The sequence below is a fragment of the Carassius gibelio genome, chromosome B24 (assembly GCF_023724105.1).
Source record: "Carassius gibelio isolate Cgi1373 ecotype wild population from Czech Republic chromosome B24, carGib1.2-hapl.c, whole genome shotgun sequence".
Lineage (NCBI taxonomy): Eukaryota > Metazoa > Chordata > Actinopteri > Cypriniformes > Cyprinidae > Carassius > Carassius gibelio.
In genome coordinates, this window is record NC_068419.1 from 10,410,372 (window position 1) to 10,434,285 (window position 23,914).

At 41.0% G+C, this 23,914-nt stretch overlaps 1 protein-coding gene across 1 annotated transcript; it reads right to left on the reverse strand.

Moving 5' to 3' along the window:
* Window positions 1–2,324: 2,324 nt before the first annotated feature.
* Window positions 2,325–21,590, reverse strand: LOC128012933 (D(3) dopamine receptor-like). The gene is made up of 8 exons (XM_052595529.1): window positions 21,550–21,590; window positions 20,474–20,765; window positions 18,952–19,064; window positions 17,376–17,512; window positions 15,501–15,694; window positions 12,943–13,014; window positions 5,175–5,538; window positions 2,325–3,097 (listed from the first exon to the last, which is right to left on the reverse strand). The coding sequence occupies exons 1-8, from the start codon at window positions 21,588–21,590 to the stop codon at window positions 2,901–2,903; spliced, it is 1,410 nt and encodes a 469-aa protein (XP_052451489.1). The 3' UTR covers window positions 2,325–2,900.
* Window positions 21,591–23,914: the final 2,324 nt, after the last annotated feature.

Here is a 23,914-nt window from a genome sequence, read left to right on the forward strand (position 1 = left end):
ATCACAAAAATCTTAAATTCTAAGAAGTCATAATTATAAGGTAGAAAATCTAACTTCAGTCTTTTAGGATGCAAAATTAAAAAAATGTTGACAATAAAAAATCATGACAATTTTGAGAAAGTCAAATTATTTGACTAGTTTCTACTTTTATTTCATAATTATATAATGTTTAGACTTTTAATTATGACTTTAAATGTCAAATTGATTATTTAAAGCATTTCTTCCTTCTGACAGGAATGGGTTTCCATAGATTGTTCTGTAGTAATTAGCTTTATGTAAAACATTAGAAATGTACTGTATGTTCCCATTTAGGTGTGTGTGTTATGGAGAGGTCCCATATGGCCCTTTTCCCCAGGTGTGATTGAGTTATCCTGTTCTGTCTGTGATAGGCTGCTGGGTGGACAGAGGCATAATGTGAAAGTCAGAAGCTTATATAACACTTCAATTTTGAGCTGTTATTGAATGTAGCTTAGCAACTAGCTCAGAACAAATGTCGGCAGGGGTTCAGCCACAAAAACATGTATACGCACACTCTCTCATGAGGAAATTATTTGCAAACTGACAGGAGCCCTTTCTTCACAAAAGCTGGACCACAATGCAGTCAGATTGCGATCTACTGCAGGAAGTGAGTGCGTTAGAAAGATACAAAGCAGTCGAGAACAGAAAGACCGAAGGAGAGCCGGATTTGCGAGAGAAACACCATTTTGAATTCATTAGCTGTCACTCTCACTGACAGCAAGTTAGAGCTAAGATTCTGTGTGCGTGCCGGACCACACACATTAAAACCGGAGCTCAGGAGAGGCCTGGAGTCTCGCCAGCGTTTAGTGATTAGTGAGAGGAGGCCATCATTCACATTCAGTCCCTCTATTGCTGCACTCACACACACTCATTAGGGCACACATGCAGAGTATCCACAGGTGTGTCTGGAAAAGCTACACTGTGGGTCAAGCCACACTTGAGCATGACGCTTTTTCAAAATCTTTTTCTGTATAATCAGCTGAATTCCAGCTGAGCTGGTTGAAATTCAAAGCGTCTTTTTTTCCTTGTCTGTTCAAACACCTTGTCTTTCACGCTGTTGCCCAATCGACTCGCTTGTTTTAATTCACTCAGTTCACTCCTGCACCTTTTCATTCACTCACTTCAGGTCAACAAACTGGCTTATCTACTTACACACACACTCATCTCCTTGGGTCATGTTCTTCATATTTCGCTTTCAACCTTCAGACACTTTTGTCTTTTTAATCCAATATTTGTTCACGTATATGCAAAGGCGCCATGCATCTATTTTATCCTGGCAGTTGTAGTCCTGGCACGTTTCTTTCCCTAGTAATAAATAATTAATGAGGTAAGACAAAAAAAAAAAAAAAAACTTTTTAAGAACTTGTGGTTTAATGCTGTGTAAGATAGTGTAAGATGTGTTTGTAGCTGTTCAGGTTTTGTTGAACATGATATGAGACCATGGGTTCACATTTCTCATAACAGTTTTGGCAAAGAGCAGATCTGAGATCAAAAGAGATTTTGATTTTGATATTCGATATATAGTATAGATGTGTCTATAATAAAGATAAATGTCTATACACATACTACCATTCAAAATTTTGGGAATAGTAATATATATATATATATATATTTAAAGAAATTAATAATTTTATTGAGCAAGGATGCATTAAATTGATCAAAAGTGACAATAAAGGCTTGTTTATTTACACTAATGTTCAAAAGTTTGGGGTCTGTATGGGTTAATAAATAGTTTTTTTTTTTACTACAACATATTGTAAAATTTATCAAAAGGGACATGCATATTTAAAAAGAGTATTTCAACTAAATGCTGTTATTATTAACATATTCTTCAAAGAATCTATCAATCAAGGAATCCTCAAAAAAAAATTATATTTTTGTTTCGACCAAAATATTAAACTGCAAAACTTTGTTTCTTGAGTACAAATTCAGCATATTTTAATAATTCCTTAAAAGATCATATGATACTGGCACGGGAGTAATGGCTGCTGAAAAGTCTGTATTGTCATCACAAGGAATAATATATTCAAATTGGAAACAATTATTTTTAATTATAATAATATTACTGTTTTAACTGTATGTTTTATAAAATAAATGCATCCTTGATAAGCATATAAGACTTATGTATTTGTATATATTTGTATTTATATAAATATTATTTGCATCTCAAATTTAATAAAGCCTATGCAAAATAGACATAAAGCTTCCATGTATATATTTCAGATGACACCAGGGCTTATGGGATTCAATGTAGCTTTAATTCACAGCACAAAATCATGTTTTATCCATTACAATCATAACCATCTCTTCTCTTTTCTATCCTGATATGCAGTTGGATCACGAAACTCGCTCTTAGGAGGGAGAAACCATTAAAGGCACAACACATCTTGGAGCTTTTAATACTTTCCGCTCCTGTGGTCCACCTGCTTCATGGTCCCTTTGACAAATCACTGGGCTTTGTAGCCACATAAACAGTTGTCTTTGTTGTTTTACAACTGAATAGTTTCAGTCAAAACTCAATTCAGTTTCATTCAGCGGTGTGACACATGCAAACACGATGATGACCTCAGACTTCGCTCTGCATGCGACAAGGTGGTGAATAATGTCCAGAAGATATTCTAGGCTTTGTTGTTGAGTGTGAAGCACCATCTGGGACTCCAGATTGGTCTGTTGTCTCAAAATGAACTATGGAGTTTGAAGAAGATACAGATGAACGCTAATCCACCAATTCCAAGTGTAGTGAGCTTTGTAGTGAATTTGAAATCCCCTTCAGATTGTTCAAGGTCTTTAATATCCCCTGCATTTGGCGCTTTGTATCCCAAAATTGAATCCATAATGTCTGGAAGATGCATTGGGCATTATATGAGAGAATAGCCAATGGTTTAACAACTCAGGATTTTAATAAAGGCTCTGCGGAACTCAATGTTGAATGTGGTGTAGATGACTGGATTGAGAGCGCTGTTGACATAGCCGAGCCAAGTGAAGGCGCTGTAGACCTCAGGAGGAATGTGACAAGCTCTGCAGTGAGTGTTTAGGATGTGGGTCACAAAGAAGGGCAGCCAGCAAATAAGAAAAACCCCTGCAAGACAAAAACCACAAACAATGAATCAACAGGAACACATAACAGCAAATGTGGTAACATCCATTTAAAAAAAAGAGCTAAAATTGCCAAGAAATAAAGCCAAGAGGCTTTTCAGATGAACTTCTCCTTGAACTTCAACTTCTAAGAGTTTTCTGAAAAAAATGACAAACTGCTTTGTTGAATTTTAAAATAAAAAACCAGGTGTTTTTAGCACTCAAAAACCTTGACCACTGGCAAAATAGTCATGTGACAACCCTGACCAATTGACTTTGAACTGAGGCAGCTGAGCCATTCCCTCGATCCAAGACATCTGTCTCCATGAGTGTGATTTAATTTCCTCCTTAATTAAGCAGACGTCTCAGATTACCATCAATGTCATTTATCACTTTACAGAAAACTGACTCATGGCTCATCAGTCCATACTAATACAGACAAATTGGTTATTTGGTACTTGATGTTGTATAAAACTAGTATGTTGTAGTCTGACTATATTTTGTAGGTGTTGCATGAAGCTATTGGCATTCAGCATCTTCCTTTTTTCCCCAGGTGGCTTCTCGTCGCAAACTGACGAGCTGTAGCACATGCCAGACGCAGGCTGAGCTTCACAGAGCGACTCTGAAACCCACTTTCAAAATGTCAGATGAGAAACTAAGTGAATCATTGATTGAAAAAATAGTATAGTGGCATGTGCTCGGGTTGAAGGGGGGAGGCGTCAGGACACCTGATATGAAAGAAAAACAGTTTTGCAATAGTGAAGATAAAAATCACGAAATCAATTTGCTGTAAGCAATCAGCAAGACGATGAATTTCATAAATTACATGTCCCTCCCCATCACCTCGGAGACATGTGAAAGGGATGAATATCAGTGCTGATAATGATGTGCAACAGAGGTCGAGTTAATCAAGTCAGTGAAATTACAAAATAAAATGGTGATAGCTTCACCTGGGATTTGATCACTGGAGTTCTTATTCTCAATGTGTCACACCACTAGACGTGTTTATTAATAGTTATTTACAAACATTGGGTCAGGGATAATTCACCCCAAAATGAAAATTCTGTCATTAATTATTCACCCTGACGTCGTTCCAAACCCGTAAGACCTCAGTTCATCTTTGGAATAAAAATGTGCATGTGCATGATTTTTCTGCATGTGAACAATGAATGTGTTACACCTTGTTTACATTAAGAGGAAAGCTTGCACATGCATCGTGATATACTCCAAAAATATTTCAGTGTTCCTGGTTTTACTGAATCTTTAATAAAGTAAATGCATAAAGAAATAAAAAAATCTTCCCTACCCCAAACTTTTTAAAAGTAGCTCTTCTTATGAACCTTTGACCTTCCATTTAATAAGTGATTGTTTATTGTAACTTATTATATAATGCATATATGATCTCAAGTGGGGCACCAAGGGAAAACAGACAAGTGAGTTTAACCTTCAAAATTATGAATACAAATGGCCTTGGGCCAAAACAAGATAGAATATAAAGTGAGACAATTTTCAAGTTCAGCGTAAATTAAATGTCGCATCACTGTGTCACTGTTTTTATGATGCTCAGGGCGACAAATGGAAGTAAAAAACAAACAAGTCAGTCAGTATGCAAATAAATGCAAGAAGCAAGACCAAACACAATGAAGTATGCAAATTTTACAATGATGCCATTACTGTTAAATGGCAAACGTTCTACCAATGTTAACCAATGTGATTGTCCAACTTATTTAGTTTTATAAAAGCATACAACTTGATGAAATTACTAAAATAGATTTTTTATGTATTAAAGCTTAAATGTATTTGTAGAAAATTTTGAAAAAAAAACTGTTTGGTTATGCAGATTGTTCAAAATTTCTTCTTTTGTGTTTTGTAGAAGAGTGAAATTCATACAGGTTTGTAACAACTAGAGCATGAATAAATATAACAGAATGAAAAAATTTTGGGGTGTACTATCCCTTTAAAGGAGAAGCGTGTAATTTCTCCACCACTAACCACCCTAGAAATGCTCAAATATAATTTTTGTTTGTTTGTTATAAACGAATCTAATAATAGAGCCTGTACAAGCAGCACAAGCCTCTCACCCAGAACGATGGCCAACATCTGTGTGGCTTTCTTTTCCTTGGAGTGCATACTTCTACAGCGGACCTGACTGGGACACACCATGATACGAGCGGGCCGCGGCGGATGCAGGGTTGTGTGTGTGCGTCCGTTTGACAACTTCTTCACCTCGCAGCTCCTAACGGTCACCTGCTCCTCGTCCCCACCCTCCTCTTCCTCACGGTTTGCATCTTGCTCAGTACGAGCAAAGGATGCCTGGCTGATGCTGCAGTAGTTCAGCGTGATCACAGGAGGCAGCAGCGAGTTCTCGGCAGGGGCGGTTTGAGGCCGCTTACGCCACAGGCAGCTGGCGAGGAGCCGCGGACGCATCACCTGCTCCTTGGTTTCCTGAACAGATAGGGAGATGAAATGCAGGCATGCAAACTTCAAGGTGTGCTGCATATCTTTATTCCTGCAAGCATGTCTGGTCTATAATTAATTAGCACAAGGAGGTATGCTGTCCTCATTTCCTTGAATAGAATGATATCGTCTCAAGGACTTCTGAGTATTTTTGTTGCAATATGAAGCTGATTTCACACCGCCTTACACATTGGACTAGTTTTGGATTGCTTTCTTGACTTTGCAATTTCGTGAGAAAGGGCAATGAACCAGTAACTCTCTGGCTACTAACTACACATTTGCTGTTTTTCCAGCCATATCTTATTAAAATCATAATTTCCAGTAACCAAACCTTCTCATTGGATATAAAATAGTAATGAGAAATACACTACATTATTTAAAATGTAACTTTTAAAAAGTTATTTTAAAAGCCTTTAGATTTTCATAGATAGCGGATTATCTTTTTCAACAAAATAAACAGCAAAAAAGTAATTTTCTATTCACCCAATTGGTAAAATGTTTTTGAATTATTTTAAGATTATAAGTAACAAAATGTTTACACTTTTAGAATTTTTTTCAGAATATCTTATGAAATGTTATTTCTAAAGTAAATTTATATTCTTGTATTATCTAGATAGAAATAAAGAAAACATTTCATGGTTATTATAATATATTTTAAATATAATAAACTATTTTTTTTGTACTCAATCATTCAAAAGTTTAGGGTCATTATGATTTTTTATATTCAGCAATTGATCTTAAGTATCAACAAAAATATTTATGATGTTTCAAAATATTTCTATTTAAAATAAATTCAAGTATGTATCCAGTAAGGTTTTAAGCAGTACAACTGGTTTTAACATTGATAATAAATGTTTAATGAGCAGCAAATCAGCATATCTGAATGATTTCTGTAGGATCATGTGATACTGAAGACTGGAGAAATAGCTGCTGAGCATTCAGCTTTGCCATCACAGGAGTAAATTACATTTTAAAATATATTAAAATAATTATTTTAAATTGATATATTGTTTAACAATATTACTGTTTTACAGTATTTTTTGCAAATAATCAGTATTTGTGAGCATAAGAGATAAAAAAAAAATACTTATCAACCGTAAACTTCTAAACTCTCCTGTTGCACAAATGCAAATATCTCTTTTAAAGGGACAATAAGTAACTTTTTAGGTATTTTATTATCTAAAATCAATATTTTTATTCATAAATATGCCCTCAATGGTGTACAAATACCTATGCCAATGTTTAAACTAATCCTCGTAAATGAAGAATTTATTATCTTTATATACATGGGACGGGTAGGTCGACGGAGGCTTCCATGTAGTTCCGCCATCTTGCAAAACTATAATAGCAGAGAGGGACAAAAAGTACTAAGCCACCGTGTTTCCACAACGCGTTTCCGGTCAGAGCCAGAAACGCAGGTGCAGAGCAGTGAGAGGCGCTTGAAACTGCACCGGCAAGTTTAAAAGTCTGGATTGCATTCTTATTATGGACCATACATATGCCGCGCCACAGGAGAAGAAAACATCGTCGCCAAAACAGTCAAAAATAGAACGTAAAAGGAAACGTGACCGTAGATTACAGAAAACAAGAGTTAATGTCGGGGAAGCTTTTTCTAGGTGGAAAGAGCTAATGCTGGATAAAGATTTCAAAAGAGACGCTGAAGTGGCCTGTTTTCTTCTCGACAGGTAAGTCAGTGTTACAATCTATATTACAATATTTTTTTTATATCTAACAATGCACATTATTCAGAAAATATAACGAATAAAGAAGACATAACTACTAATTACAATATTTCATGTTTTCCACAGTCAGTAATTCATACTGTAACATTCGTTTGTTTATGGTCATGTTGCAGTTTGTTTGAAATAACACACCTGTTCACCTGAAGGAAAACTCGACGAAGTGCTATTAGAAGACATCCCGTCAAAGCTTTTTGGTACATATCGCCTACCGTAGATGCAACGCGCATTTGAAAAAGCGAGGCGCTGGAGAGCAAAATTAGTTTGAATGCAAAATACAATTTCACCACTAGATGGGAGTAATTCCTACTTAGTGTCCCTTTAATGCAAATATCTTATCAGTCACATTGCATCTCCTCTTTTCCACAGCTTATTAAGTAGACTAGTAAACTGCTTTCAATAAATTGAATAAAAACATTTATTGATATGACAATTAAATACAACAGATTTAAATCATTAAAGCCACGATTTTAATATTAATACATGGGAATTCATATACATTAATTTACGTTAAATTATTTACATTTCTTTAGCTGCTAACACGTAAGTATTAGTACGTTTTACTGCTGTAATTACGTCAAAATTGTACGTTTCTATGTGCATGAAAACGTAAGTAAATGTACGTGTGGTAGAACAACATTTAACGTAAAAATACACACGTATTCTCATGAGATCACGTTGTTCTCTTTGGAGTGTTACAAGCATGAAGATCTGTGAAGTTGCAAAGACTAAAGTCTCAAATCCAAAGATATATTCTTCAGTTAATCAGTATCTCTTTAATTTATATCACAGCTCTTAGCCCTGGGCCTCAGCTAACAGCTGCATTGAACACATTTCCTGTGGCTCCTTACCAAAGCTTCCTAACTTTGATGTGGAAATGTTTTCAACAAACAGAGTGTGCCAGTGAAGGGAGTAAATCACCAGCCAGAGGAAGTTGGGGGCCATACGTCAGAGCCACAAATTTTCAGTTCACAGCTTACAGCCGCAGGGATAAGTCTATGGAGGCATGGCATCAGAAACACACTCGCTGTGCTAAAACAGGAGGGAGAATGCTGCCAGCAATCTCAAAATACCTTGTAAGATTTCTTCACAGGCTCTGTTTGTCACGGTAGGGTTTAGATGAAACACAAAGAGAGGGTGGATCCAAGTGCAGGTAAGGGATTTATTTCAACGGAAGGGTAAATACAAAATAAACAGTCATGAGAGACAAACAAAAACCAAAAGAGGGAACCGGATGAAACGGGGAACTCAGAAGAACAAGAAGGTAGAGGAAGTCTCGGGGAACGAGAGCATGAGACACAAATGGTAAGGACTCCATGATGACAACAGAGAAAGACAGCTCTATATAGGGAAACTAATGACAGAGTATTGTCAACACCTGTGCGATTCTAATTGGAGTGCAATTACTGTGAAGACACAACCAGACTAGCGGAATTAAAGTGCCTATGGTGAAGTGCCTAAGGGGAAGTGAGCTCACTAGGGAACACCCAGGAAAACAAAGACTGGCAGCGTGACATTACCCCCTCCCCTACGGAGCAGCTACCAGATGCTCCACCTAAACCCAGGAAAACCCCAACAGAAAAAGAGGCAGGAGGGAGGTGGAACGGCGGCGGACCAGGGGGAGGGACGGAGGGACAGAAAACAGGGACAGGAGCAACCAGGAGAAATGGAAAGGTGCAACACAAAACAAGGAGTCCAGGAGGGAGGCGGACAGGTGGAGGCTCAGGGGGAGGGAAGGAGGGCCAGACTAAACTAAAAGGAACAGACAGAAACAGAACTCAAAAAACACAAAACATAAGTCCATGAAGGACATGTTGAGGCGTCCACCAGGACGGAGCAGATGACCACCACATCTTTGTGGTCGAGGCCGGAGTCCACCAGGGCGGAGCAGAAGACCACCACGTCCTCATGGTCACCGCCCGAGTCCACCAGGGCGGAGCGGACGACCACCACGTCCTCGTGGTCACCGCCCGAGTCCCCCAGGGCGGAGCGGACGACCACCACGTCCTCGTGGTCACCGCCAGAGTCCCCCAAGGCGGAGCAGAAGACCACCACGGCCTTGTGGTCACCGCCTCGGGAACTGCATCGGGCACCGCATCGGGCACCGCCTCGGGAACTGCATCGGGCACCGCCTCGGGAACCGCATCGGGCACCGCCTCGGGAACCGCATCGAGCACCGCCTCGGGAACCGCATCGGGCACCGCCTCGGGAACTGCATCGGGCACCGCCTCGGGAACAGCATCGGGCACCGCCTCGGGAACAGCATCGGGCACCGCCTCGGGAACTGCATCGGGCACCGCCTCGGGAACTGCATCGGGCACCGCCTCGGGAACTGCATCGGGCACCGCCTCGGGAACTGCATCGGGCACCTCCTCGGGAACAGCCTCGGGCACCGCCTCGGGAACTGCATCGGGCACCGCCTCGGGAACTGCATCGGGCACCGCCTCGGGAACAGCATCGGGCACCGCCTCGGGAACAGCATCGGGCACCGCATCGGGCACCGCCTCGGGCACCGCATCGGGCACCGCCTCGGGCACCGCATCGGGCACCGCCTCGGGAACCGCATCGGGCACCGCCTCGGGAACAACATCGAGCACCGCCTCGGGAACAACATCGGGCACCGCCTCGGGAACAGCATCGGGCACCGCCTCGGGAACAGCATCGGGTACCTCCTCGGGAACAGCCTCGGGAGCTGCATCGAGCATCGCCTCGGGAACTGCATCGAGCACCGCCTCGGGAACAGCCTCGGGCACCGCCTCGGGAACAGCCTCGGGCACCGCCTCGGGAACAGCCTCGGGCACCGCCTCGGGAACAGCCTCGGGAACAGCCTCGGGCACCGCCTCGGGAACTGCATCGGGCACCGCCTCGGGAACTGCATCGGGCACCGCCTCGGGAACTGCATCGGGCACCGCCTCGGGAACTGCATCGGGCACCGCCTCGGGAACTGCATCGGGCACCGCCTCGGGAACAGCATCGAGCACCGCCTCGGGAACAACATCGGGCACCGCCTCGGGAACAGCATCGGGCACCGCCTCGGGAACAGCATCGGGTACCTCCTCGGGAACAGCCTCGGGAGCTGCATCGAGCATCGCCTCGGGAACTGCATCGGGCACCGCCTCGGGAACAGCATCGGGCACCGCCTCGGGAACAGCCTCGGGCACCTCCTCGGGAACAGCCTCGGGCACCTCCTCGGGAACAGCCTCGGGCACCTCCTCGGGAACAGCCTCGGGCACCGCCTCGGGAACTGCATCGGGCACCGCCTCGGGAACTGCATCGGGCACCGCCTCGGGAACTGCATCGGGCACCGCCTCGGGAACTGCATCGGGCACCGCCTCGGGAACTGCATCGGGTACCTCCTCGGGAACAGCCTCGGGAGCTGCATCGAGCACCGCCTCGGGAACTGCATCGAGCACCGCCTCGGGAACAGCATCGGGCACCGCCTCGGGAACTGCATCGGGCACCGCCTCGGGAACTGCATCGGGCACCGCCTCGGGAACAGCATCGGGCACCGCCTCGGGAACAGCATCGGGCACCGCCTCGGGAACAGCATCGGGCACCGCCTCGGGAACAGCATCGGGCACCGCCTCGGGAACAGCCTCGGGAACTGCATCGAGCACCGCCTCGGGAACAGCATCGGGTACCTCCTCGGGAACAGCCTCGGGAGCTGCATCGAGCACCGCCTCGGGAACTGCATCGAGCACCGCCTCGGGAACAGCATCGGGCACCGCCTCGGGCTCCGCCTCGGGAACCGCCTCGGGCACCTCCTCGGGAGCAGCCTCGGGCACCGCCTCGGGAACTGCATCGGGCACCGCCTCGGGAACTGCATCGGGCACCGCCTCGGGAACTGCATCGGGCACCGCCTCGGGAACTGCATCGGGCACCGCCTCGGGAACAGCATCGGGCACCGCCTCGGGAACAGCATCGGGCACCGCCTCGGGAACAGCATCGGCCACCGCCTCGAGAACTGCATCGAGCACCGCCTCGGGAACTGCATCGGGCACCGCCTCGGGAACTGCATCGGGCACCGCCTCGGGAACAGCCTCGGCCTCCGGAGCAGCAGCGGGCACCGTATCGGGAACGACCTCGGCCACCGCCCCGGCCTCCGGAACAGCAACGGGAACCGCATCGGGAACGGCCTCGGCCACCGCCTCGGCCTCCGGAACAGCAGCGGGCACCGCCTCGGCCTCCGGAACAGTAGCGGGCATCGCATCGGGAACGGCCTCGACCACCGCCTCGGCCTCCGGAACAGCAACGGGAACCGCATCGGGAACGGCCTCGGCCACCGCCTCGGCCTCCGGAACAGCAGCGGGCACCGCCTCGGCCTCCAGAACCGCAGCGGGCACCGCATCGGGAACAGCCTCAGCCACCGCCTCCGAAACAGCAGCGGGCACCGCATCGGGAATGGCCTCATGGATGGCAGCGGCCCGCTCGGGAACGTTCTCCGGGTCCTGAGGAACAGTAGCTGCCTGTCTCCTTCTCCGCCCTCTACGATGGAGAGTCGGTGGCGTTGAGTCGGCCATCTTGTGCTGTGGTGCTGGGCTGGCAGCCATCCTGGGCTGTGGCGCTAGGCTGGCGGCCATCTTGGGCTGTGGCGCTAGGCTGGCGGCCATCCTGGGCTGTGTCGCTAGGCTGGCGGCCATCTTGGGCTGTGGCGCTAGGCTGGCGGCCATCTTGGGTTGTGGCGCTAGGCTGGCAGCCACCTTGGGCTGTGGCGCTAGGCTGGCGGCCATCTTAGGCTGTGGCGCTAGGCTGGCGGCCATCTTGTGCTGTGGGGCTGAGTTGGCAGCAATCTTGTGCTGTGGGACTGAGCTGGCGGCCATCTTGTGCTGTGGCGCTGAGCTGGCGGCCATTTGGTGCCGCTGTACAGGACTGGCGGCCATCTGGTACCACGGCGCTGGCTCAGCCGATCTGCATTTCCCCTCTCCTCTCGGGACATCTTGGGGAAATGGCCGCCCCCATCCGAATCTCGGATCGATGGGAGGCCACAGTGGCGATCGCTGCCGGACATCCTCTCGACCGCTTGCTCCGGAGCGACCTCCCCTGGTCCCCCGGAACACCACTAGGCGAGAGCCCTCAAAACCATTACGCTTGCTGGCTGATGAGTACATGGCAGCAGACATACCGCTGGATCCTTGATGATGGAGTCCTTCTGTCACGGTAGGGTTTAGATGAAACACAAAGAGAGGGTGGATCCAAGTGCAGGTAAGGGATTTATTTCAACGGAAGGGTAAATACAAAATAAACAGTCATGAGAGACAAACAAAAACCAAAAGAGGGAACCGGATGAAACGGGGAACTCAGAAGAACAAGAAGGTAGAGGAAGTCTCGGGGAACGAGAGCATGAGACACAAATGGTAAGGACTCCATGATGACAACAGAGAAAGACAGCTCTATATAGGGAAACTAATGACAGAGTATTGTCAACACCTGTGCGATTCTAATTGGAGTGCAATTACTGTGAAGACACAACCAGACTAGCGGAATTAAAGTGCCTATGGTGAAGTGCCTAAGGGGAAGTGAGCTCACTAGGGAACACCCAGGAAAACAAAGACTGGCAGCGTGACACTGTTGCTCTGAGAAGCCTCATTTCATGCAAGATTAGAGTAGTCACACATTTCTGTACACAAATGCAGACACACAATGGTATACGCACATTTATCACATTGATCCTGATGGGGGAAAGGTCTCTTTTCTCTTTGTGAGTGTTGTCTTGTAAACACGTCTCCTGCGGAGAAATGTTAAAGAGTAAGCGTGTGGAAAACAAAGGCTCTAAATTACAAATTTTTAGACCTTTGAAAATATCACAAAAAAAAACTAAAAGAAAAAAATTACAGTATAAGAAAATAAATAAGAAGTGCTACATACATTAAGTAATCAAATTTATAAAAACACTACATATTCTCCACTGTGTAAATTAAATATATATATTTCTTCAGTTGCAGAAGTCATTTAGTAAAGTAGATTTTCTCTTATTTTGTTGTTTGATTAACATGAATGAAAGCAGGAATATTAGACTGCTGTCACTTTAAGAGCTTCCCGGATTCAATCTACTGTTCTTCTTTCTCACCTGTTTGCTTTCACTTAAGATGTACTATGTTTATGAGGATACTAGCAAAGAAGGATATTTTGGACAACTGTATATATTTAACTATTCAAGGCCTATAAAGTGGCAAAAAACCCCACCTCCGTTTAACATTCCCACGCTCTATGAGCACCGTCTTCACTTGCGCTGGCCTCTCTGACAGCGCTCTTTAAAACTGTACACGTATATAGCGAAATGAGTTCTTTAGCTGCTGATTGCATTTTAACGGCTTAAAATCACTTGTTTTCAAACTGCAATTCTTAAAAACACGTGCAAATGCATGCACAAGTTTTCATGATCACATAACACAGCAGCATCACGTAAGCATGTAACCACTATACAGACGATAGTCCAAAATCTAATGTCTTCCCGTATATCGCGCACCCCTATTTTTTCGTCCAGGGACGATTTTTGAAGAACAATATCAGACCTCATTCATTTTCTTTGAAATGACCAAAAAATTAAAAAAAATAAAAAAAGAATCTTGAATGTCACACAAGTTTGGAATAACACGAAGGTGAGTGAATTATGACAGTTTTCATTTTTGAGTTTACCATTTCTTTAATGGGGTCATATAATGCGATTCAAATTACAAGCTCTTGGTGCATGAAGATCTGTGAAGTTGCAAAGACTAAAGTCTCAAATCCAAAGAGATATTCTTTATAAAAGTTAAGGCTCATTCAGACCCCCCTAAAATGTCTCGTTCTAATGCGCCCCCACTTCTCTACGTCACTATGTGGGAAGATTTACATAACGCTGCCCAGATGTTCACGCAAAGAAAGAAGGTGTACCTTTTATTTTCATTGTAGTATTGTTGTTTCCACCATTATGTTGAATAAACGCTTTGTGTTTGGTTGTGAAGATGAAACTACTTTGTTTGGCCTTCCAAAAGAGGACGATATCCGCTTAGTCATGCTTAGAGCTGACTTTGCACTGTGGATTGCCGAATAGGCTTTCAACGTGGACGAAGTGGAGTCCAGCCTGGGGTTGTCACATCTGGTTTCCACAAGCTGCTTCTTTAAATTCGCTGCCTGTGCCATTCCCAAGCCACTCACTCAAGGCAGTGTGTGACGTTGTTTCTTTGTGAAAGCGAAACTACTTTGTTTGGCCTTGCAAAAAAGGACACGATTAAAAATAATGTTTATATCACGTTTATAATGGGTAATGTAATGTTTATTTCTCATCACTCCCGCCGGACACGGCATCACAATATGTTAAGGGGCGTAACATTTTCGTAACACATTTGATTTATGCGGCCAGTCACAACGCACTGGATAGCTGACCAATCAGAGCACACCTCGCTTTTTAGACCGATAAGCCTTGTAAAAATCGACGCGTTTCAGAAAGTGGGGCATAGAGGAGAAAAAATCATGTACATTATACGGAAAATAAAGTGTTTTTTTTAACCTTGAACCATATAAACACATTTCATTACACCAAATACACAAATAATGTTCTTTTTAACAGCATCATATGACCCCTTTAATAAAACCCTTAACGCTGATTGTTTCGTTTTAAATATGAACAGTACAAACCCCAGTTCTGTAAATCAATTTATAGCTCATATATGTAAGTCTGTGCTTGGACTTCATTTTCTTTATTCAAATTAGATAGAATGGGAAAAGGAGCCTTTTTAACAGGAAGAAAAATATTCAGGGCAGCCTACAAAGCCTTTTCTCCATATCAAATTTTGCTCCAGTTAGCTGGAACTAAATCTTGCAATAAAATTCCTAGGGCGCGTAGCTGAATGGCTTTTTCTGGAACTTTTCCAAAGACCTGACTGTGCATCTCACTTTCACAGAGAGGCAATGATACAAAGGCTCTGTCGGCTGATAGGGAGAGTTGTTTCACTGAATAAAACAACCAAGTAATGTTTCCTAACAAAGACAGACTGGATTCCAGGCTTCTTTGAATTTAAGTGAAATGTAATACAGAGTTTCGATCCAAGATTGAAGTTGGAGTTTAGATGTGTTTCTAATCTATACTTACCACCGGTAACTGATACTTCTATAATCATCATGCACAGTTATTGGTGGATTATGTGTGTTGCAAGTAGAGCAGAGAATCCAAAACAGTTGGAGGAGATCACGTGTGGAGGTGAAATGTGAGAGTCCTGTATCTACTCTTACCGCAGATAGTGGTAGAGATGATGGCTGAACTTTGCCACTGCTTTGACGGAAGGTGATTCTCTTCCGTCTCCTTCTGAGAAAGATGTAGATGCGCACGTAGACCAGAAGGGTCACGATGAACGGCAAGTAAAACGACACCACAGAGGAGTAGATAACAAAATCGGGATTTGAAATCGAGCACACTGCAGGGTTATCTGCAAAAACAAACACACGACATATTTGACATACTTTACAGTAGATACATTTCACTGGTGTTGTGATTCTTATGTTTGCTGTAACAACACCAGTAAAATATTCCATTGTCTAACATAAAGTAATAAAGATTGAAAATCACAGATATGAGGTAATAAGTTAGTGTGGATGTATGCCAGCTGTGTTGGAAGTATAATCAATACTCTTATCAGCAGTAATCTGCGATGTATAAAATTGTATCTGCGGCAGCATAATTAGAGCCTCAAAGTCCTTCTCTCCCATCTGCAGTACATGCAGCCAAAGCAGAACAAATCACATGCATATCTGCGAGGCTTGTGTGTGTGTGTGTGTGTGTGTGTGTGTGTGTGTGTGTGTGAGTGAGAGAGAGATGACATTCATTATATCTCACCATGAAACTAATTAACTGATTACTCAAATTAAATGAATGGTTTATTTCTTTGCAAACTAATTTATCAACATCTGATTGTAGCTCAATGAAAGCTATATCTATATAATTGGCCCCCAAGATAAACACTCTAATGCTTTCTCATATTTTGAAACTATATGGTTGAGGAAGCTACTTGTTGATTATCATGCAAATGTAGAACATCATGTAAAGTAGTTGATTTACAGTTAAGCTACGCTTTTGTAGATAGTTAGATTTTTGGTTTTTGGTCAATGGATATTATTAAAAACACAAACTCTGAAGATTTTCTCAGAAGATTTTTTTAAAAGTGTTTTTGAGAAAAGTCTATTCCTCAAGTAGTACAAGTTATGTAACCAGATTACTTTTTCAAGTAACTAGTAAAGTACCACTTTACTTTTAAATTTAAAATCATATAAACATAAAAAATCTTGCTGACATGAATTTACATTTCCTCAGGCCTATATTCGTTTCACTTTTGGTGTGAAAGGGCTTTCACAGTGGCCAAAAATATTACTTTTTTATATTAAAAACAAACAAGCAAGCCCAGCCCAGATTTAAAAAGTGATATAAATCATGACTTTACATACAAAGTAACCCAAGTAACGTCATTAGTAACTTATGGGAGTAACGCAGTATTGTTATGCATTACTTTTAATGGTAACTTCCCTCAACACTGCTCACTAAGACTGAATTTCTTTTATCAAAAAATTTAATAAAAACAGTAGAACTGTTACCTATTATTATAACTTAAATAACAGATTTCTAATTTAATGTATTTTAAAAGAATATTAGAAAATTCAGTTGCACAAAATTCAACTTTGCATTCACACAAATAAATTACTTTTAAAAATATATTCAAATAAAAAGCAGTCATCTGAATTGTAATAATATTTCCCCATTTGTATTTAGTTCACTGTATTTTGGATCAAATAAATTCAGCCTTAGTGAACATAAAGGACTTTTTTCAAAATCATAAAAGATCTTAATTATTCTAACCTTTTGAATCTTATTTAAGTTTGTTGACAAAATTAACCATTTGCAAGCTTATGCATTTGAAGTTTATAGTCTCTCTTTTCTAAAAAAATATTGATGACTCATCTATGAAGACCCATGTACAAGACAAATTTTTGTCCAGTCAAAAGGTCTCTAGAATGTGATTGTCCCGCCCCCAATACCACCCACAGTGCTACACCTTATGTGATGTAATTCATGAATATCTTTTTATTTTATCACAACCCTCTAGTTGAACAGCTCACCTGTAGTGTTGAATCCAAACAGAAGAGGGCAGGAGACTGCAAAAGCAAGGACCCAAACTGTTGCAATCATGACTGAAACCCTTTTGCGGGAGCTGTGAGTGGTGTTGTATAGCACTGGCATCACCACGGCTGTATACCTTCACAGACGCAAGAATTAATCTCAGAAGAAATGGGAATGCTGATTAAAAAAAGGTCACATTCACTGAAGCATGAAAAGTATGAGTTATGAGATTGAACAACATTTTAAAATGACCCCGCAAAGTAATTTTTCTTGTTCTGATATGAACAAGTGATCAAAGTCAATTTCAGATAAGCTCTAACTACAAAGCTTTTTTTTCCGCATCTGCTACGAAGTGTTAAATATCTGATTACAAATGAACACTGAATGACATTGAAAGAGAATTTGCAACATCTATACACGGAAGAGGGATAAATTATGCTCGACCATTTCAACAGAATGATGCACAAATGCAATTATATTAACTCTTCATGAGCGGTTTTTATACATCTACTGTTCTTACAAGTACAGAATACCACAGAGGAAAGAGAGAGGTGAACCAGCCAGTCCGAAAGGCGTAATCAACCTAAACATGTTCTGTTTTCTCCCCCAGCTGAAAATTTTCCTGCACTCTATCTCATACATTTTTATCTTTTCTATTAAATCGTTTCGTCCTTTATGATCAGCATCTCACCCTTGCCCTTATCCAACTAATTAAACTTCAGTATGTTTTCGCACTCATGCCATGCAATCAAAATGAAAACAAGGACCCCTCCCAGCTCTATGTATGAAGGTGATAATGATGCACCTGTCACTTACTAATACCATATGAAAGGAATATTTTGGGTTCAGTAAAGGTAATTTTTGGCGTAATGTAGAATAGTTTCGACTCATCCCTTGTTTAATTAAAAAAAGAAGCGAAAAGTTGAGGTTACAGTAAAAGTGCAGTCACATCATTATACGCAATTTTTTGTGGGCAAAATCCAGTCATTTCAGTAGGAATCCATGTGAATGGAAATTTCATTTGAATGTGAAAGATTTCTTCATGCAGATTTTGCATTGGGTTCAGTTGGTCATACATATTTGCCACACTGACCCTGATTGATTTGATTTTTGCAAAATTTTGCTAATGTCATTTTACCATAAGAGACTTAGTTTGGAAGTGAATGAGGCCAATTTTTTTGCGGGATTTAAACGCAGAAAAAGTTAATTTACATTGTAAATTACATGAATTGAAACTTGTGCATTATTTGAGCTTAAATCATTTGTAAATTATTTGTTAAGTTATTTTTTTATTGTTATGGTGACAAAGATTTAGAATTAGATCATTTCATACAGAAAAAAAACTTTGCAGTAAACTGTTTTAAAAATAATTATTTTTTCTTTCGTCTGAAGAACATTTGAATAATCTAATGAATCTTGATTCACTGTAAAGAATTGTGATGGATGTTAAAGGTTCTTCATGGATGCCAACAAAGAACCTTTAAAAAGAAAGGTTGTTTGTAGTAAACCCAGAATAATGAATTCCTAAAAAAGAAGCACTAAAAATCAAGCCAACATTTATTACTAGCTCCCTACCTGTCAATGCTGATGGCACACAGGTTGAGTATGCTTGCAGTGCACATCATCACATCCAGGGTCACAAAAACATTGCAATACAAGCGACTGAAGAGCCAAGCTCCACCAACCACCTGCACAGGTACAACAGGATCATATTAATGTACATAATATGTCCAACTGAGCAACTTATTTCTAGCCGCACTGCCTGACATATGGTTTCTTCAAAGTTAGGAAGGAGAGAACTCTTTTTGACAGTCCCACCTTTTATCCCACACTCGTTTTGCTAATAATGAATGTCCTACAGGCGAACCCTTGGCCCATCTCTCAGAGGGCCTACAACAATAAAGCCCATTCGAGTGTCAAGGGAGGTGTAATAAGGCTCTGGCAGTGATGAATGAACTGCTTGCTCCAGAATCAGACTGCTAGGGTCTAGGTTGTAGCTCTAAAAGTAAAAATTGCAGTTTTTCATTGATGGATGAAAGAATTTTATCCTTAACCAAAGTGAAAAGTAATTATTAATCATTTAGAAGACACTGAATCAAGTATGATGGGATGAAAACCCTCACAATGGGTTCCCTCAAGATTTCCCTATGGGCTTTTTATAATGGGGTTTTACAATTTATGAGTAAAATAAGGTCTGTGGTAAACGTAAATGGATGGTATTGAATGCTTTGTTCTCCAGCACACAGTCACACCCTGAACATTCTTATTTATATATTACAAACATATGGCTTTAAAACAATTATAACAGCTTTACAAAATTGTGCTTTTAATGTGTGTAATTTACATTCGAAAGCATGCTGAAGTATCATCTTGGTTTGACATATACCACCAACCTAAAGACCTAACCCCATAATAAAGCCCCATGAGAAAATCTCTGGGTTTTGACGTCATCCCTGTAGCACTCTCCAATATTGCTTTTTACTGATTATTGCTGATTTGAGTCTCGTTTCTTATGTCAATGTCTAGTAATCAACTACAAAGCACAAATCTGTGGATCCCTCGAGACATTAAGTGGTTGTTTGTTTTTGCATTCCACATGCAGATTTTGCAATGGTTTCAGTTGGTCAAGCGAATTAGCCATGTTGACCAACAGAAAGCTGCTTGGTATGAAAGAGGCTTCTCTGTGAGCTGTGCTTTATAGACATCTAAACTATAGACAATAGATCTTGGATTTATTTTTATTCCACCAATATGACTGTACCATAAGACACAAGTTGGTTAAAGTTGGTCATGTGAATTGGCTGCATTGAATAACAGAAAGCTGATTAGTTTCAGTGTTTTTAATATATAACCTGAGGGAATGATCAAATGCACTCATCTAAATGGACCATGCAAGTTCAAAGAACATTTTAACCATCTAAAGACCTTTTTCAACTATAAAGAAGCTTTTGTCTATTGAAAAGATTTTATGTATCTTTATGAACCTCTTCATTGAACTGTCAATGCCAATATAGAACCTTTTATTTTTGTATAGTAATAGTTGTCAATACAGAAATGCTCTGAACTATAGGCTACGGTAAGGTTCTTGTCTACTCACTTCCAAATAGACCACCCAGGGCATGACCAGTGAGGCAACCAAGAGATCAGCCACAGCCAAGCTGACCACCAGGTAATTGGTGGTGGTCTGCAGAGCTTTCTCTCTAAGCACAGCAATACACACCAGGACATTCCCAAACACAATAGCTAGGATGAGTAGGGAATAGAGCATGGCATAGTAATTCCGCTTCACTTCTTCAGTGCCTGATATCAGGCTGTAGTTTCCCTCAGAATGTTCTGAGTCATTCCACTGCCATTCACTGCTGCTAAACACTGCCATGATTGAGGAAGATCTGGGGAGAGAGAAGACTTTTTGTGGGGATCAAATCACAAACATCAAGGGACAGAAGTTTTGACAACATACTGTACATCGTAACATTTCTAGTGTGTCTGAAACTTGTGTTTATATGCAGACGTGCCTGGATTTTATATTCTGCAAAGAGACTCGGAGACTGCTAGGGATATGACAAGTGTTCGGTGACTTTAGTTGACATGTTTTCTGATTCACAGTGCAGCTTTTATATTTTTGAAAATTCTATTCAGCAATAAAAAAATAAGGTATCACAAAAATCTATTTTGCCATTTGGTGATACATGCCTGATTTGTCACATCAGAATATGCGATGAACACCTGTTTCCTCCAGTCCATTTTATGCAACCCTTTACATTTGGTTTATAATAAATTAATAAATAGATACATTAAGGCTAATAATGCACAATTGATTCAAGTTAAAAAAATTATAATGTTATATTTTAATAATGTCAGATGCATACAGCTCCAATAAAAAAAAAAAATCATATTTAATTAATCTCAAAGTTTAACTAAATAAAAAAAATCTTTAACATGGATGAACTGATGTAAGGAAATCAAAAAGTTGCTATTTTTTATTTCCGAGTCCTGATATAAAGTCACCTATTGATGCTCAGGAAAAAAAAAAAAATGCTGGCGATAATCTGCACAAATGCGCCCTGAAAGCCAGTGAGAACGCATGCATTTATCCAGTCGTTTCTGGATAGCATCGCTTATCATTCTATACTTCATCCATGCAGCAGATTACACAGTTTATAATGTGTTTACCTGTTAAGCCTCTCCAGCGTAGAACCAAGACATAACCACATCTGAACGCACTTTCTCTGAGATGAAAGTTATCGGTCCTGTAGCTCTTAGCGCGAGCCGTTGGTGCTGAAAAAGGGGCTCCATCCTCACCGCGCGCCGGACGAGCACAGCGTATGTGAACCTTACTAATGCACAGCTCCAAAAATACTTCCACAAGATGCCTTTGTGCATTGAATAACTCCGTGCAGCCAGTACCCAAATGGATTCGCACAGAGCTTGATTAGCTCGGGTGGTTACAGTCTTGAGACGAGCGCTTCACTCCCGTCTCCAAGAGGTCTTTTTACGCACGACGCATCTTTGTTCTCATTAGTTCAGTGCTTGATGGTAGATCAAATATAGCTATATTGAGGTTAATCCAGGTAGATGATAGAATAAAAGAGCAAATCAAAAAGCACAACTGTAAATCATCTAATGGCTCTAAAGGTATTCGCGTCCCGCTGACGTTTGTTCACGCTCAGGATGTGATTGCTAACGATTGTCTGAAAATAGCAGTTACCTGTGACAGACCCAGCCGACCTATTAACAGCACAATAGCTACAACAATCTGACCTGATAATAAACTTGGCTAATACAATTCCCACTGTTATTGCCCAGGAAAAATGCTACTGATCATTGAACACAGACTGCTCCAGCAGCAGGGCATGCTGTCATCCAATATGGGTTAATTTGTCACAATAGACGCTGCCATTAACTGTCTATTGTTAGGTCAGAGAAATACATAATAGCTATAATAAAAATACATTAAAATGTATTAATCTCAAAATAAAGTTATTTGTCACAATGGAACCTGAAATTAACATTTCTATATACAACATGAAAAATAAAAGGAAAAATACAAAAATAAACTGTATAGAAGAACATAAATTATTGAATAAATAAAAGTAAAAAATGTTAAAGGATAAAATATAAAACCGTTATTTTGGCAAATGTATAACATTTCAAAGACATGATATAACTTCCAGTAAAATCCTCAAGAAAATGTGACAACTTGCCCCCACCTGACATTTTTGAAAAATATACATGAGAAAGGATATGATTCAACTCTTAATTAAAACTCTTAGTTGACAACAGATTGTTTTTTTAATATTCCCATTGGTTATGATTAGTTATTGCATTAACTAAAATGAACTATAAATGAGCTATTCATTGGCTACAGTATTACAGAAGACTATCCTTTGTTAATGTTAGTTAATTGTTAGTTCTTTTGATTTTAATAATGTAGTAGTAAATTATGAAATTAATATGAAGATGCTTTTTGCAATCTAAGCTTATTTTAACTAATGTGGTTAAATAATGTTTTTCCATCATAAAAATCCAATACAAGAGAAAACTCATTTGGATTTTTGAGATTGCCTTGTGACAACATGCCCCCGGTCTCTCTCAAACTGGGGAGATATGAGGTCAGAAAATCAGAAACAAGAACAAATGAGGGAAAATAAAGTGAAATATAAATTTAGAATATGGAGGCGAAAAAAATATAGAGCAAAAAAACACCTAGGCATGTTTAGGTCCCCTGTGGCAAACAATGAAATTAGTTTTGGATTTTTTATTTTACAAACCAGCCCAGAGGTGTGGACCCCATTATGGCTGGGGTGAAAGTGACACGTTCACATTTATCATAGTCTCTTCTCATCACTCAGGGAAGAACAAGGCCCAGGCTCAAGAAGAGACAACTAGCGTGTGCCAAATCCAATGCCTGAAAAGCTATTGCTTACATCTGATGTACTATACAGTCTACTTGGTCTGTAATTCCACATTACCAGTGCTATATAAATTGACACTTAGTTAAATTATCTCCAAGATGGATGAATGAAGGTCTGCTGATTTTATTGCAGTCCAATGAAAAATGTGTTCAGTATCAGTCTGACAGCTATTTACTAAGGTGCAGCCATCCACATTCAAAGAGCCAGCAGTGAAATGAGCATCTGAGCACCTGTGACTGTAAACCGCTGCTTGCTGGCCATAAAAAGCTCCTTTATTTTGTCTAATTGCATTACTGCCACCTAGTGGTAATAACGCAGTGCACAGGACAAACTACATTTGCACAGACGAATTAATCACTGCCCAGAGCCTTTGCAAAAATATTTTTAATGAATCACATTTGTGAGCACATATTCACGTTAGTTTTTTATGGCTCAGTGCTTTTAAAAAATGTATTTAATTTATCTGAAATAGATTATATTATGATTAATATAATAGTAATGGATGAGTAATTTAAACATTATTAAAAATTACTCCAATACAATAAGTCTTTCATCACATCTTTGCAAGTGGCAAAATATGAAAATATTGTCAGTTTCATTAGTTTTAACTGTCAACATTTAAT